Consider the following 17,482-nt stretch of genomic DNA (forward strand, 5'->3'; position numbering starts at 1 on the left):
CTTATGTAGATTCCTAATTGGTAAAATCGTGACCCCCGGACCAATACTGGGGCCCCAAGTAATATAAATAGATATATAATAGATATATAATAGAAATATAAAGGTAACATGTTAAAAAATCTTCTTCTCGAGAACTACAATGCTTCAATTTGTGAGATTACTATCATGCATACAACCTTGGATAATGAAGGTTCGACAGTTTTAAAATAGTGACCCCTGGACTAATACTAGGGACCCAAGATGGGTTAAAAGTTAAATGTAGAAGTACCGGTATATATGGAAAATGTTTAAAAATCTTCTTTTCGAGAACTACAATGCATCAATTTGTCAGATAACTACGTAAGCACCCTCAAATAGTGTAGATTCGAAATTATAAAAGCCGTGACCTCAATCTAATACTGGGGCCCCAAGAGGTGTTCAAAGTTTAGCATGGAAATATAGAGGGAAAATGTTGAAAAATCTTTTTCTAGGGAACTATAATGCTTCAGCTTGTGAGATAACTATGCAAGCATCCTTAAATAATGTAGATTCCAAATAATTAAAACTTTAGCACTGGACTAATACTGTGGCCCCAAGAGGGGTTCAAAGTTTACCTTAGAAAGATATATTGAAAATGTTTTTAAAAAGTTTTTCTCGAGAACTATAATGCTACAGTTTGTGAGATTTCTATGCAAGGATCCTCAAATTGTGTAAACTCTAATGTAGTGGAACCAAGAGTTATCTCTCTTGATGTTCTGTACAGTCTGAGAGTTATTCCTCTTGAAGTGGAACTCTTCTACGTTCAGTTTTTCAGGCTGTGTACGTGCGGTCCCACCACAGTGCTACACATTTTCATTCCTATGTTACTATATATGTTGTTCAAGCCAACCATAAACCTCGGACCAGTACTGGGTCCCCAGAAAGGGGTTCAATGTTTAAAATAGAAAAACCATATGCTACGAAATGTAATGTTACAAAGAACTGCTGTTCAGGTGAGCGATGTGGCCCATGGGCCTCTTGTTTTTAAGAAGACAGTGTTATTAAGCTATTTAGAGTGTAAAGACATCAAACAACTCAAGCTTTGTGAATCAGGAATTGGCTACACATTCAAGTCACTGGCTTGTGGATTCTGGGCTTTGAAACAGAATGAATTTCGAAAAGCCATCACCAAAATTGTAATGCAGGTACAAAAAACGCGTGTCATTATTAAAAACTATTGGAACCATTTACTTCAGAAATTTTTAGATGAATATGTTCCGCTGCAGTTGTTCACGTTTAAAAAAGATGAAATTTATTGTATATGAATTTTTTCCAATATTATACGGGACCTTTAGATTTATTTCAAATTGACCAATTTTCAAATAACTATGTGCCATGTCTTTTATATAAACAGAAAAATTATGTGGGAAAAATGATACAATTGCGTTGACTTGTACATTCCACAGTAAATGCGTGTGAGAATATTTTAATATTTGATTAACAAACATTGTGTGTTTTACCTTTTAGGGAGGGGATGCCGATACAAATGCATGTGTGGCAGGAGCATTGCTAGGATGTAAACTAGGATTAGACGCTATCCCTTTATCATGGAAGGATGGTTTGTTGCACAAAGAGTGGTTAGACCAACAGATATCTAGGTTATTTGTGATATCTAGTAGATGTTTTCTATTTAAAATGTCAACTATGGGTATTTTGTTTGTATATTTTCTTTGGCTCGTAAATATTTGAGTAACTTGCTAGATAACTAAACCAAATTACAGATTCTTGAGAATGACAAATGGAGAGGAAATGGAAAGCAAGGATGATCCAAATTCAGAGGCATTAGGAACTGTTTAGCACCCGAACAAATGTGAAATGAATACAAAAAGTATGTAAAAACCAACAACACACCACTGAAGACGTATCAGAATTTTGGCTCAAGTACAACCTAACTATCATAATACCTCCTTTTCACAAAACTGTAGCAAAAAGACAATCAACGTTATCATTAGGCCATTACCTGTATTCAAGGTCATTTCACAGAATGAATATGTGCCATTTAGTCAACTAAAATGTGGCTGAAAGGTGACTGAAGCTGACTGAATGGCATATATATGCCATTCAGTGACCTTTCCAGACCATTCAGTTAACATTCAGTTGACTGAATGGCAGAGCTTCATCCTGTGTTTAAAAAAAAAAAGAAGGGCTTGGTCAATTTTTTTTCATAACATTACAAATCGTTTTCTCAGATTTATACATACAAACCAAATATTGTTATACAGAAATGTCTTATATGTGATGTTTCTAGACTTGGATTCATACAGGTCACTGTGAAAGTATGCTCTCACAGTCACATACAAAACAAAATTACCGATGTCTGAGGTGAAGGTTAACTAATGTCTGAGGTCAAGGTTAATGCAACGCCATTAATACCATTAAGCATTCTAGGATATAATGTTGCTGACAAGGCATTGTACAAACATATCACATGTATTTGTGTGCCACATATACATATAATATATTGGTATACCCCTGTAAAACAGTTACTCAATAACTCTATAAGAAAAAAAGTCCAGCATTTTGACTGTTGGACTGGAACTGTTAGATTGAAACTGTTAAAATCGACTGTTAAAAAAGACTGTGACGTCACATTCCGCGAAAACGTGTTACTGGTTAGAATGGGTATAACAAAACAGTTGTTGACTGTGTCTCGGGCAACAGTTGATCTGTCGGACCGGCTTGCAAACTGTTGCCCAAGGCCGAACTGTCGGACCGGCTCAAGTCAACAACTGTATACTATTTGTTTGTTATGGTTTTTTTTTATTTCTTTAAATTTTTCCCACAATTTTTAAAATGCACGCAGTTTATACATTTATTCAATTTACACACTTGGAATTTTAAATGATCAGTATCTGCATAATGTTTGTAACACTTCTTTTATGAAATGCCATTTGCAATATGTATAATTTTATTTTCAGCATTTTTGTGCATTTATGTAAGGTAGTTGTTCAATGTACATTTACTTGTTACACGGTGTAATTGCCATGCATAGCAATTAAAATTCAATGTTTCCTATCATGTTTTGAATGGTGTATATTGAACTGGTTCATGGACTGAACATTTATGTCACAGAAAATGTCTTGTAACATTGGGGCCCAAATATCAATACTGAGTTCAAACTTATCCAAACTTATTTCTACACTTGATCAAGTTATCATTAACTTAATTGTCACTGCAATTATCGTGCTCAACGCCAATCTCTTATTCAGACACCTGTTTCTGTTTCATCCCTATTGTCTGTAATATTTTTATATGCGTTAATACTATATGTCATTCAAATTTATTACATAATCTGTGAAAATGTATTGCTGTGCTTAATTATACTGTAAGTTATGATGTTCAGCACTTTAAAAGTTAAGCAACATGTACATGTAGCTTTCTAAACCATTTCAGCAATATTTTCCTGAAGAATGGATGTACAAAATGCGTTTTAAAAAATTAAATACAATAAAATCTTTTTAAAGATTCCAACACAACAACATCAACAAACAAAAAGAAAATTCGTGAGTATTTGGGAACGGTAAAGCAGGTAAATTTTGCCTCTTGTAATGACTCAATCCGATGTTGTCATGTTCACTTTCCAAAGGCCATACTTGTTACCCTATGAGAACCCCCCACTTCTGTTACGTGACATTTACGTTGTTCTGAATGCCACATATTGTGGATTCATCCTGAAGAAGATAAAATGAAATAGATTTCTGACTTAAAACAAATTTTACAGTACTAGTATTTGAATCTTATCTATACGTCCTCGTAACTTATATACCGTAGGTAAATTATTTATTGGAAGTCCATAGGAAATGAGATCTGCCCATGCAGAAAAGATGGTGCTTCCTAGCGCTTGCGAACATTTGTGTTGAAAAAGACAATAAAAATCGTCGATCATTGGCGAGTGTCCGTTCTGCTAAACATGCCAAAGACATAACGGTCATTGAATTTTTTGCTTCGCAGCTATGGTGATTTAAAAAAAGATTAACCCAAAAAAATAAAAGGATTGTGAATAAAAACAAATGTATTACAGTGACTAAAACGCCAAAAAAATCAGTCACTCCCAATAGACGAAATCGTCACAAAATTCAAAGTAATTTTCAATAGACACGAGACTAAAACGCCGCATGTACGAGAAATATGATTAGATAAATGACTGAAACGCAACAAAATCAAAGTAATATCCAACAGACAAATTACTCAAATGTCATCAGAACATGATGAAGTATAAAAATTAAAGGCCAAAGACTGTGCTATTTTAATGATGAGTCATCTTTAACACTGTATTAGGTTTCTCTCCTAGAATTTTAGCATGAAGAAGTCTTTTGGATCGCCTCTACAAACCTATTCCTCACTCCGTGCAAAGCTAGTACATGTAGGTCTTTTGAAGCGAAAGGAAGTGATTTCTATTTGATTGCGTTTGATTATGAATAATTTTTTACCAACGATAATGACGATTTAATGCACCTAAATTTAAATATAATTTATTATAAAATAAAGCACTACGCATCGCAGCAAATATTTTTCTTAAATAAATGAAAAATTGAATTTTGAAGGAGCCCCCCTCCCCCAATTCTTGGAAGTATAGAAAAATTGTAATGAAATCAAGAAAAAAAACTTTAAAATAGAAGTTTAGGACCCCCTTACTAAATAGGATTTTGAAGATTGGTAAATTTGTATTTCTATTTTTTACCTTGTCACAGTTTCGGATAAGTCTATCCCTCCCCCTCTGAATAATTTGGAAGCGAATTCTATGCCGTAAAATACTAATAATATACACTGTACAAAGGTACCTAAATTTATTCTGCAATATTTATCAATTCTAATAAAGGGCTATGAGTAACAATAAGTATATAGGTAGTGAATAACTCTATATATAGAGCTTTTTCTATAAATATTTGCTGTGAGCTTGAGGAATTCTTGGTGTATTTTGTAATGATAAGCAATACTAAAGACGATAAATGATACATACGTTGACAATTGTCTCCTTGCTATCATACAAAATCCTTTCGTGTACATCTCGGCTGCCTTTTCCATTCCTAAAACGTTAAAAAAACATCAGTGTACATGTATTTCTAAATGCATTGTGCATACATCCAGTTATAATGGCAGGGATCGTAAAGGTGTTCAAACATAAATTTGTATATGATTGTGTCTTGGTCGGCTGACCTACTGCTGTGGACCAGGGACAGGAGATGCTGTCCCAACATTCTGTCCAGTGTGCTAAAGTCGGTCCTAGGGACCAGCAGGCATGTTCACGAAACTTTCCTAAGAAATGACTTAGGGAAAAAAGTTAGGAACATCCTAAGATCAACTTAGAAAACGTCTTAAGATGTAGCTCGACGGTAACTTAGGAACATCTGAAGTTAAGGTATCCTATCCTTCTCCAACTACATTCTTATTTTTCACATTTATTCATACACATCGAATTTGATAAACTTTTGTTGAGAAATATCATTAAACATTTTGCCAGAGAAAATTGTACGTGTCGGTAGTTACCACAATATGCCTAAAAACCAGTAATTTTAATGTGTAAATTTTTTATTTAAAAAAATACAAATACTTTAAGTGACCAATAACAATTTCGTTAAAAAAAACGAACAAACAAAACAAATCAACAATACAAAATTTACACCCCCCCCCCCCTTATCCAAATTACTGCTATTTCTTTTTAAGGAAAATATGTATCCAGACAGAAATGTCTTACAAGCAAATAATTATTTAAGCAGCACGTGTGCATTCTTTGACTATAAATTTACCTTTGATAATCTTTATCATCCAAGTACATGTATACATGAAGCCTAATACATAAACACGCGCTTAGAATTTCACGTTACATGTAGAAAACACACACGTACAAACACAACCAATTTCCCTTTAATCTACAAAATATAAAATACACGAACATATTAGATACAAAATAAGTGGAAATAAATCTCAAAAATACATAAATACAAATAATTCAACATTTCGAAATTTTTAAAGATTTTTTTTTGTCAGAATGAAGTGATAAAATTAAGAATGATCACGCATGGCTTTTATAAACGGATGTAAATTTACTTTTTAGCCAAGGACAATTTCTAAAAGTAGCCAAAAACAAAGACTGTAACTTACTTAGTGTACAATGTGAATATTAAAAATAAGCGAATAATTTTCTTTCGCAAAACAAAGACAGTATGCTTAATTGTTCAGATTACAGAAAGGCATGTAGCACCGAAGAAGGGGTGAGAGTTTGGGTTCTATCTTCACATAATTTTGTTAAATGATAGAATAAATAACTAACCCCCCCCCCTTCTCCCTTTGCCGGATTAGGAATTTAAGGTTTGTCTGGAAATGCTGGAATTGTAAAAAATGCGTTATTCTAACGGTCCTAAGAAAAAGCTTCACAACAGTCCCAATATTCCCATAAACGTGATTTCACAGCCATAGGATGGTCTTAAGACAAGGTAAGCGATGTCCTTAAGTTAGGACAAAGTAATGGGGGTTCCTAAATTTAGGAGAGCTTCGAGAAACGGGCAAAGACTAAGACGTATCCTAAGATGTACTTAGGACACTATAGTCCTAAGATAGCTTCATGAACATGCCTGCGTGTTTTTAACAAGAGCCTCCAGGAACAGGTACATATGTAAGCGAAAATAACATACTTCCTCTGTTATTCTTGAATGTAAATCAATCATCGATCAATCAATCAATCACCAAGTTAAAAACTATGTACAGGTAACCCCCCCCCCCCCCCCGGGGACACTTGGCTATCGAAGATCATCTTCCCAAGTCAAGGGTTTCTGATCCGCTATGTAGAGCGGACCGGATCAAAAACTCTTGACTTGGGAAGATGAGCGAAGAGAAGTTTATCTATGCATTACTATAACAGCAAAAAGTTCTCATGTAATATTAATATATACCTTCAGTTTCTTTGCTTTTGGAGAAAGAAGATCCACCATGTTTGCTGGAGTTGTCTAAAGAAAAATAAGAATCTGCAGAATGTGTTTTTTCTGAAATGATAAAAAAATTCATTTGAAAATAATAATAAAAAAAAAAAACGACCTTGAAGCACACAATTTTAACATATCATTTTTATCATCACTATTCCAGTCTTTGGTTTCCCATAAAAAAACATGCAGTAATTTCTGTTCGTTTACTGGCAATCGGTTTTTAGAACGCAGTTCACAGTTCGCAGTTCGCAATTGAATAGTGAACTGCGTTCTATCTAGAACGCAGTTCGCAATTCAAAATTGACAATTCATATTCGCTGTTTGCAATTGAATAGTGAACTGCGTTCTATCTAGAACGCAGTTCGCAATTCAAAATTTAGAATTCATATTTGGGGCCCGATTACCCTATATGCAATTGAATAGTGAACAGTTCGCAATTCAAAATTGAGAATTCATATTTGGGGCCCGATCGCCTTATATGCAATTGAATAGTGAACTGCGTTCTATCTAGAACGCAGTTCGCAATTCAAATTGTTGAATAGTGAACTGCGTTCTATCTAGAACGCAGTTCGCAATTCAAAATTTAGAATTCATATTTGGGGCCCGATTGCCTTATATGCAATTGAATAGTGAACTGCGTTCTATCTAGAACGCAGTTCGCAATTCAAAATTTAGAATTCATATTTGGGGCCCGATTGCCTTATATGCAATTGAATAGTGAACTGCGTTCTATCTAGAACGCAGTTCGCAATTCAAAATTTAGAATTCATATTCGCAGTTCGCAATTGAATAGTGAACTGCGTTCTATCTAGAATGCAGTTCGCAATTCAAAATTTACAATTCATTCGCAGTTCGCAATTGAATAGTGAACTGCGTTCTATCTAGAACGCAGTTCGCAATTCAAAATTGAGAATTCATATTTGGGGCCCGATCGCCTTATATGCAATTGAATAGTGAACTGCGTTCTATCTAGAACGCAGTTCGCAATTCAAAATTTAGAATTCATATTTGGGGCCCGATTGCCTTATATGCAATTGAATAGTGAACTGCGTTCTATCTAGAACGCAGTTCGCAATTCAAAATTTAGAATTCATCTTCGCAGTTCGCAATTGAATAGTGAACTGCGTTCTATCTAGAATGCAGTTCGCAATTCAAAATTTACAATTCATTCGCAGTTCGCAATTGAATAGTGAACTGCGTTCTATCTAGAACGCAGTTCGCAATTCAAAATTGAGAATTCATATTTGGGGCCCGATCGCCTTATATGCAATTGAAAAGTGAACTGCGTTCTATCTAGAACGCAGTTCGCAATTCAAATTGTTAAATAGTGAACTGCGTTCTATCTAGAACGCAGTTCGCAATTCAAAATTTAGAATTCATATTTGGGGCCCGATTGCCTTATATGCAATTGAATAGTGAACTGCGTTCTATCTAGAACGCAGTTCGCAATTCAAAATTTAGAATTCATATTTGGGCCCGATTGGCTTATATGCAATTGAAAAGTGAACTGCGTTCTATCTAGAACGCAGTTCGCAATTCAAAATTTAGAATTCATCTTCGCAGTTCGCAATTGAATAGTGAACTGTGTTCTATCTAGAATGCAGTTCGCAATTCAAAATTTACAATTCATTCGCAGTTCGCAATTGAATAGTGAACTGCGTTCTATCTAGAAGCAGTTCGCAATTCAAAATTTAGAATTCATATTTGGGGCCCGATTGCCTTATATACAATTGAATAGTGAACTGCGTTCTATCTAGAAGGCAGTTCGCAATTCAAATTGTTGAATAGTGAACTGCGTTCTATCTAGAACGCAGTTCGAAATTCAAAATTGAGAATTCATATTTGGGGCCCGATCGCCTTATATGTAATTGAATAGTGAACTGCGTTCTATCTAGAACGCAGTTCGCAATTCAAAATTTAGAATTAATATTTAGGGCCCGATTGCCTTATATGCAATTGAATAGTGAACTGCGTTCTATCTAGAACGCAGTTCGCAATTCAAAATTTAGAATTCATATTTGGGACCCGATTGCCTTATCTGCAATTGAATAGTGAACTGCGTTCTATCTAGAACGCAGTTCGCAATTCAAAATTGAGAATTCATATTTGGGGCCCGATTGCCTTATATGCAATTGAATAGTGAACTGCGTTCTATCTAGAACGCAGTTCGCAATTCAAATTGTATCATATAAAACAATAGTGTATCATATCATACAATACTATATCATAGGAATCATATTATATCATTTAACAACCTATCTATCAAGCAGGTTTTAGATAGGATATTTTTTTAGCATCCTTGATAATGGAGATCTGCATCTGAAGCTACCTCTGCAGTTCATTAATATTATAGTTAAATCAACTATGAAAGCTATTATCTATATAATATGTGACCTGTTCCAGAAAAACAAATCTCATCCAGCATCCGAAACCTACGCCTCAGATTCAGCATTCAAGCCTGCCAGGTGCATCAGTATCATATGATGCATCATCCATGCAAGTTTGGTGAAGTACGGACCAGTAATAACTATGATATAATCATAAGAGAGCACCTGCTCCAAAAACACCAGCTCTTAAACAATTAACCTCCCTCCAGCATCCGAAACCTATGGGTCAAATTCAGCATTCATGCCTGTCAGGTGCATCAGTATCATAAGACGCACCATCCATGCAAGTTTAGTAAAGTTAGGACCAATAATAACTAAGATATATTTTTTAGCATCCTTGATAATGAAGATCAGGCTCTGCATCTGAAGCTACCTCTGCGATTCATATATATCATAGTTCAATTAACTATGCAAGTTTGAAATAGTACAAATATTTATTAAACATGTGACCTGTTCCAAAAAACTTAACCTAATCCAGCATCCGAAACCTTTGGCTCAGATTCAGCATTCAAGCCTGTCAGGTGCATCAGTATAATAAGACGTATCATCCATGCAAGTTTTATGAAGTTAGGACCAGTAATAACTAAGATATAATCATCAGAGGGCACCTGCTCCAAAAACTTTAACAAGCTCTTAAAACCTTAACCTCCTTCATCATCCGAAACCTATGGCTCAGATTCAGCATTCATGCCTGTCAGGTGCATCAGTATTATAAGACGCACCATCCATATAAGTTTGGTGAAGTTAGGACCAGTGTTAACTAAGTTATAATCATCAAAGTTTAACCAGCTCAAAAAACCTTAACCTCATCCAGCATCCGAAACCTATGGCTCAGATTCAGCATTCCTGCCTGTCAGAGGCATCAGTATCATAAAATGCACCATCTATGCAAGTTTGGTGAAGTTAGGACCAGTTATAACTAAGATATAATCATCAAAGGGCACCTGCTCCAAAAACTTAACCCAGCTCTAAAAACCTAAACCTCATCCAGCATCTGAAACCTATGGCTCAGATTCAGCATTCAAGCCTGCCAGGTACATCAGTATCATAAGACGCACCATCTATGCAAATTTAGTGAAGTTAGGACCAGTTATAACTAAGATATAATCATCAAAGGGCACCTGCTCCAAAAACTTTAACCAGCTCTAAAAACCTTAACCTCATCCAGCATCTGAAACCTATGGCTCAGATTCAGCATTAAAGCATGTCTGATGCATCCGTATCGTAAAATGCACCATCCATGCAAGTTTGGTAAAGTTAAGACCAGTAGTAACGTAGAAATTGCTACCAAAGGGCACCTGCACAAAAAAACTTTAACTTGCTCCAAAAACCTTAACCTCCTCCAGCATCTGAAACTCATGGCCCTGATTCAGCATTCAAGTCTTTCAAGTCCATGAGTAGGTCAAGATGCATCATCCATGCAAGTTTGGTGAAGATAGGACAAGTAATAATTAGATACAGGACCTGCAACAAAAACTTTAACCAGGTCCGGACGCCGACGCCGAGGGTATAGCATAAGCTCACCCCGACTTCGTCTCGGTGAGCTAAAAACTACCCAAATATGAATTCTAAATTTGAATTGCGAACTGCGTTCTAGATAGAACGCAGTTCACTATTCAAATGCATATAGGGCAATCGGGCCCCAAATATGAATTCTAAATTTTGAATTGCGAACTGCGTCCTAGATAGAACGCAGTTCACTATTCAATTGCATATAAGGCAATCGGGCCCAAAATGAATTCCAAATTTTGAATTGCGAAATGCGTTCTAGATAGAACGCAGTTCACTATTCAATTGCGAACTGCGAATATGAATTCTAAATTTTGAATTGCGAACTGCGTTCTAGATAGAACGCAGTTCACAATTCAATTGCATATAAGGCAATCGGGCCCCAAATATGAATTCTAAATTTTGAATTGCGAACTGCGTTCTATATATAAAACTTTAACTTGCTCCAAAAACCTTAACCTCCTCCAGCATCTGAAACTCATGGCCCTGATTCAGCATTCAAGTCTTTCAAGTCCATGAGTAGGTCAAGATGCATCATCCATGCAAGTTTGGTGAAGATAGGACAAGTAATAATTAGATACAGGACCTGCAACAAAAACTTTAACCAGGTCCGGACGCCGACGCCGAGGGTATAGCATAAGCTCACCCCGACTTCGTCTCGGTGAGCTAAAAACTACCCAAATATGAATTCTAAATTTGAATTGCGAACTGCGTTCTAGATAGAACGCAGTTCACTATTCAAATGCATATAGGGCAATCGGGCCCCAAATATGAATTCTAAATTTTGAATTGCGAACTGCGTCCTAGATAGAACGCAGTTCACTATTCAATTGCATATAAGGCAATCGGGCCCAAAATGAATTCCAAATTTTGAATTGCGAAATGCGTTCTAGATAGAACGCAGTTCACTATTCAATTGCGAACTGCGAATATGAATTCTAAATTTTGAATTGCGAACTGCGTTCTAGATAGAACGCAGTTCACAATTCAATTGCATATAAGGCAATCGGGCCCCAAATATGAATTCTAAATTTTGAATTGCGAACTGCGTTCTATATAGAACGCAGTTCACTATTCAATTGCAGATAAGGCAATCGGGTCCCAAATATGAATTCTAAATTTTGAATTGCGAACTGCGTTCTAGATAGAACGCAGTTCACTATTCAATTGCATATAAGGCAATCGGGCCCCAAATATGAATTCTAAATTTTGAATTGCGAACTGCGTTCTAGATAGAACGCAGTTCACTATTCAATTGCGAACTGCGAATATGAATTCTAAATTTTGAATTGCGAACTGCGTTCTAGATAGAACGCAGTTCACTATTCAATTGCGAACTGCGCATATGAATTCTAAATTTTGAATTGCAAACAGTTCACTATTCAATTGCGAACTGCGAACTGCGTTCTAAAAACCGATTGCCTCGTTTACTTTAAAACCATGCCGCTTTTTACTTCGCGCAGGTGGATCAAGCATATGTACTGGGTGTAACGTGTAGTAAGTACACAGTATCAGTATTAATGGTAACTCTTCGGTTGATTAGTTTTGTTTTGATCATATTTTTTTGCTAAGTAAATACACATGCAAGTTCCATACTTAATTTACCGTCATATTGATCCAATTGTAATATGCATGCGTGAGGTAGGTGACAAAAAATTATTCAAAAACGCAGGTACAGCATACAAAAATTAACAAAATAATAACGAATTGATGATACAGAGGAAAATAACAAGGAACAAAATGGGAAACAACACACTCAGATAAGCAGTTTATTGTTTACTGATTTTAATGATCATTATTAAAAAGTAAAGGAATGATAAAACATTTTATAAAAAAAATCAAACGGCTTTGATTCAACAAAGTCTGTTTTGCATTTAAGGTAGCTCGCGGGTTTACCTGCTTGTGAGAAAACCTACCTTGAAAATTTGTCCACGTGATCCATAGGTTTTAGAGTTTTATTTTTAAAATTTATTTAAGATTCGTCTGCGCGGTAATAATGTTATCGTGTTTCAAATACAGTGTCATTAATAAAATCAAGCAACGCCATTTCAATAGTAAAATGCACATTTTAATCGAAAAACGCATTACAAAACTATGCTCCAAACTTTTAAACGATTCAGACGAAATTAATCATACTCAACACAAAAACAGAGGAGATAATTATGAATCAAATCATAAAAAATAATCAGTATGTATTCTCGGCCAATTTTTGGCAAAAAAACTTTAAAGATTTAAAAGATTTCTCAAAACTTTATATTTTCATTACAGCGTTAGCCCGACGTCATCATTTCCTTACGTCTGAAAACCAAAAAATTGAAATGCATTTATTGACAAGACTAGCTGTTTAACACATTTTAGAACATGTAAATGCTAATTAGACATTATTTTTAATGTTATCAAATGCAATTAATGTAAGGCTGTAAAGATACAGAAAATTGCTATTTTTGTTTTTATGAAACTCCGCGTCAATCAATGCAAAAATAAAATGCCAGGCAACTACTCACATTATAACTTAGTAATCAAATAAAACAGTTATCTAAAGCCAAAAGAATTTAAAAAAATTTAATCAGTATTACAGATCACAGAAGTTATTATTGTAAAAAAAAAAGCGAAGTTAATGCATACATTCTATTTTAAAACATGCTTTTAAATGGAAGAGTTCCAACGCACACTCATTTTTTATCTTTATAGAACAAAACGTGACAATGTATGTGACATCTTTAAATTTTCAGCACTTGATATTATAAATGTAGTATAAACAGTCATAAACCGCATTTAAGCTTTTAAAAAAAATCCTTTATAGAGGGCGAAGCCCTCTCAAGGGCCCGAAGGGCCCGTGAGAGCGAAGCTCTCCCTATAGACAATACGTGTACATATGTCTAAAAATAGAAATTACACTATACCTATGAAGTTGAAAAACTTTTCCAAGATGGAGGAAAAAAGAATAACTTCACGCGCAGTGACATCACCGGCATCCATGTTGAATTTGAATCTCGTACTTACTTCACGTTTGGTGATAATTTATCAGCTTTGTTTAATGAGTGATAAATACATTCAAACTTACCTAGTGTGTTCTTGAAAAATTAATTCCTAATTTAAGAAAACAAATTTTCGTTTCCTACAACTTTCAACAGTTGCATTAGATCCGATCAAATGAATTTCAGGACATCTGATTGGACAAAAAACGTGTTTCAACAGTGAAGCAGTTTTAATTCATTGTTATCAAAATATAACATCATGTATTTGAATTAAATTTGCTTTCTGATTCCTATTTTAAAACACCAAACACTTTTCTCCAACTTTCAATTTGAAATTTCGTTTTTTAGGTTTCATCTCAAATCGTAGCCTAACATACTCATACCCAGGTCATTTCGTACTCAGAATTTAAATTAATTATCAAAATAAAAAAAAATTAAGTTACGACCAATAACTAATTCAATACAAAACAAAAGAAAATCAAAACTTAATTTTGTTGACATCCTAATCTTTGACAGACACATTGTAAAATATTTCCCCATTCTAATTCACCCCCCCCCCCCAAAAAAAATGTGTAAACCATTTGTATATGATTAAAAATACAATAAATGTTCAAATTACTCCCAAACCGCCATAAAAATAAAAGCAAATAGGGAGATTATTTGGAGTAATATGCATTATAAATACTTAAAAATTATTTATAATAGGAAGTACTAATCTGTATTCACAATCACAAATATGCATTGAACACTAAATGTAAGACATTTGTCAGACTAACTCAGATTAAATTATACACCCCGGTATGTACAATACACATGAAGGACATAATTTTCACCTTATGATGTGAATTAGCTAGGGTACTATCTCAATTCTCTAGTTTTAATGCACAAACCAATCATTGAATGTTTAATAATTCTGATTTTGGATGACAAATTTTAGTGAATTTATGGACCATTAATATCTGTCCATACAAGTGAAATAATCTCAAGATAAATTGATTTTCTTATTTTTTAAAAATATATGTCATTACTCTTTAATTCATGTTTTATGCATACAATTAAAATAAGGGTCCGAAGTAAAAAGTTAAAATACTTCATGCTGAGAAATTATCCAGAGATCTGCGATGTAGATACTACATGTACCTGCAGCCAGATATTATCCAATATATGTATAATAAATTACTTCAGACTAGACGATAAGACATCAAAATAATACACATGTATATTGATAATTAAAATAATTTTTACCTGTCCCAAGATTTTTTGCTTCATTATTAGTTATTCATAAATATCCCTACCTTTGCTAGCCAAGGGTTTGTGATCTCCAGGAGTGGCGCGGATCAAAAACCCTTGGCTTACGAAGAAGAAATATTTCAGGGTTCAAACAATATTTATTTACATATCAGAATGAAAATTTGTTTACAGGTTTTTGTATATGAATTTCCTCTCTCTCTCTCTCTCTCTCTCTCTCTCTCTCTCTCTCTCTCTCTCTCTCTCTCTCTCTCTCTCTCTCTCTCTCTCTCTCTGACTTGTTCGGCTGAAAAAGCGGCTGTTAAATAAAAATCTATGGAGATTTGTATTGCAAATGATAAATTTTTCTTTCCTGTGAAAATCTATGAGTAAAAAAAAAAGATGTTTTAATGAAGGATTTCAATTGTTTTTCTTATACCTGTGTACGTTTCTATAACATTTTCAAAATGTGATGGAGACAGTAACCTGGGGCAGAATATATAGTCTAGAGCATATCAGGGCCGGGCTTGAACAAATTTAATAAGCAATAAGATTAGAGTCAAAACAAAACAATTTTTGATGCCAAAGATGATTAAAGGGCATCTACTGATCTAGCCCCGTTTATATTGTCTTCGCCCTCCAAACGGTTACACCGTAAAACATATTACTTCTAAATATCTCATTTGTCATTTTAAAAAAAATGTATGAGTTTACTATGACGGTCAACTCTTTAAGTCGAATCCTATTGTGACGTCAGCAAACCCGCGAGCTACGTTAATTTATGCTCAGTGGTAGTTTGTTTGAGCGTATTAGCCTAAAATGGACAATCGGAATAAATGTTTGATAACTTCGGGTTCCTTGAAGTGATAAAAGTTTTCGAGACAAAGCCAAAGTTTTTAGGTTGAGGCAAGTCCACGGGTTAACGTTGCATTTAACAATGATGTTTGGTTCCTTCTGCGCTCGCCCCAACGGTCACGTCGTAAAACATATTATGGAGATTAGACTGACCACTGGGATCATTGTCCGTGTGTTTGTTACGGACAAGTAATCCAACAGGATGAATTTCAATCTCCTCTCAAAGCTGTTTCCTCAAGTCTTCTGACAAGAGCGTGTGTTTTCTATCGATTGACAACGTCGATAGGTTCGCAACATTAGTGACGTCGTTACTCTGTGATGCATCAATGACGTCACCTAACTTATGGTAATTTTCCATACGTTACCGTCTGTAGATTATTTTAAGGTGGGCCGCAGGTTTGCTTCCGTAATCAAATTCTGTACTCAATTTAGACAACTCGACTGACTGTTTTGTGCACATTTGTTTATGACGTCATAAAGGAGACATCTCAAGGTTTCCCGCTTCACATTTTCTAACGTCAAATGCTCTTAGTTATAATAAAGAAATTCGATTTAGGTCTATAGTGTTAATACAAAAGTAGTAATTCATACCACATCGTAGTTTTCATATAAGAATCGTAAGTTGGAAAGGCAGATTGGAAGCAATACATCATAACTACTTAGATTATTAGCAAAAACTGGAGCGTTACTTTTTAACTCTATGTGAAATTGCACCTAAAAGCTAAGTAATGACAGTCATGTAGTCTCAAACTTGAGAGAGAGAGAGAGAGAGAGAGAGAGAGAGAGAGAGAGAGAGAAATAGGTGACTGTAAAATAGTTTGGGTCGGTAATAATTCTTCAAAAGAAAAAAATTACTAGCATTAATAGTAAGTATCGTAACTATTTCGACCGAAAAAAAAGGGAGGAGCAAAGCCGGGGAATTAAATTTTCTAAATTAGTTCAATAGTTGTGAAGATTTTGATAACCAAAATAAAAGTCCATATCTTACAATTATCATCCGTTTTATAGATTTGAGACTATTCGCATATATTTAACATAGCATTTGACAAAGTGAATGTGGAAATTGTGAACCTACTTAAAAATTTGGTACCACCCTTTCCTCTAAATTAGATATAAAAAATACTATGCTCGGCATTCTCTGATTTAGAATAAGAGGGCAAAAGTGGGCTTTTTAATTTAATATTCTTAATAGCAACTAAACAAATCTTTTTTTTAAAAGAATGTCTTTATAATACAAAAGCAAAATTAAGAATTATTGTTTTTTACAGGCCAATCCTAACCGGGGGTACACGGGAGGCCTTATAACTTCGAAATCATAATAAAAATATGCTTTTTTATCTCCGTATTATTTTCATACTCTCCAAAATTGCTTTTTCAGAAATGTAAGCTTCTAGTTTAAACTCAAAAAGTCTAAATTTTATCTTTAAGTGATGTTATCACTAAATAAGTGGAACGGGTTAAAAATAAATGACGTCGTACTCACGACGTCAAATACGAAAATACGGCAATTTTTGGTAAAATTATCAAAAATAAAGATAAGATAGCAAAAAATCTAGCGAGAACACATATCACTTTTTAAACATAAATT

At 34.5% G+C, this 17,482-nt stretch overlaps 1 protein-coding gene and 1 long non-coding RNA gene across 2 annotated transcripts in view; one reads left to right on the forward strand and one right to left on the reverse strand.

Moving 5' to 3' along the window:
- Positions 1 to 2,058, forward strand: part of LOC105335928 (ADP-ribosyl-[dinitrogen reductase] glycohydrolase) — an 8,839-nt gene extending 6,781 nt beyond the window's left edge. Inside the window, exons 7-9 of the mRNA XM_011440070.4 lie at positions 1,008 to 1,163; positions 1,486 to 1,616; positions 1,740 to 2,058. Coding sequence (XP_011438372.2) covers positions 1,008 to 1,163; positions 1,486 to 1,616; positions 1,740 to 1,815 — 363 coding nt within the window. The 3' untranslated portion in view covers positions 1,816 to 2,058. The remainder of the gene's footprint in view (positions 1 to 1,007; positions 1,164 to 1,485; positions 1,617 to 1,739) is intronic.
- Positions 2,059 to 4,600: 2,542 nt separating this feature from the next.
- LOC136273354 (uncharacterized) lies at positions 4,601 to 7,204 on the reverse strand. Its single transcript, XR_010711543.1, has 3 exons — positions 6,909 to 7,204; positions 5,766 to 5,888; positions 4,601 to 5,045 (listed from the first exon to the last, which is right to left on the reverse strand). It is a non-coding gene; the product is annotated as an uncharacterized lncRNA (long non-coding RNA).
- Positions 7,205 to 17,482: the final 10,278 nt, after the last annotated feature.

Source organism: Magallana gigas, chromosome 3 (assembly GCF_963853765.1).
Source record: "Magallana gigas chromosome 3, xbMagGiga1.1, whole genome shotgun sequence".
In the NCBI taxonomy this organism is placed as follows: Eukaryota; Metazoa; Mollusca; class Bivalvia; order Ostreida; family Ostreidae; genus Magallana; species Magallana gigas.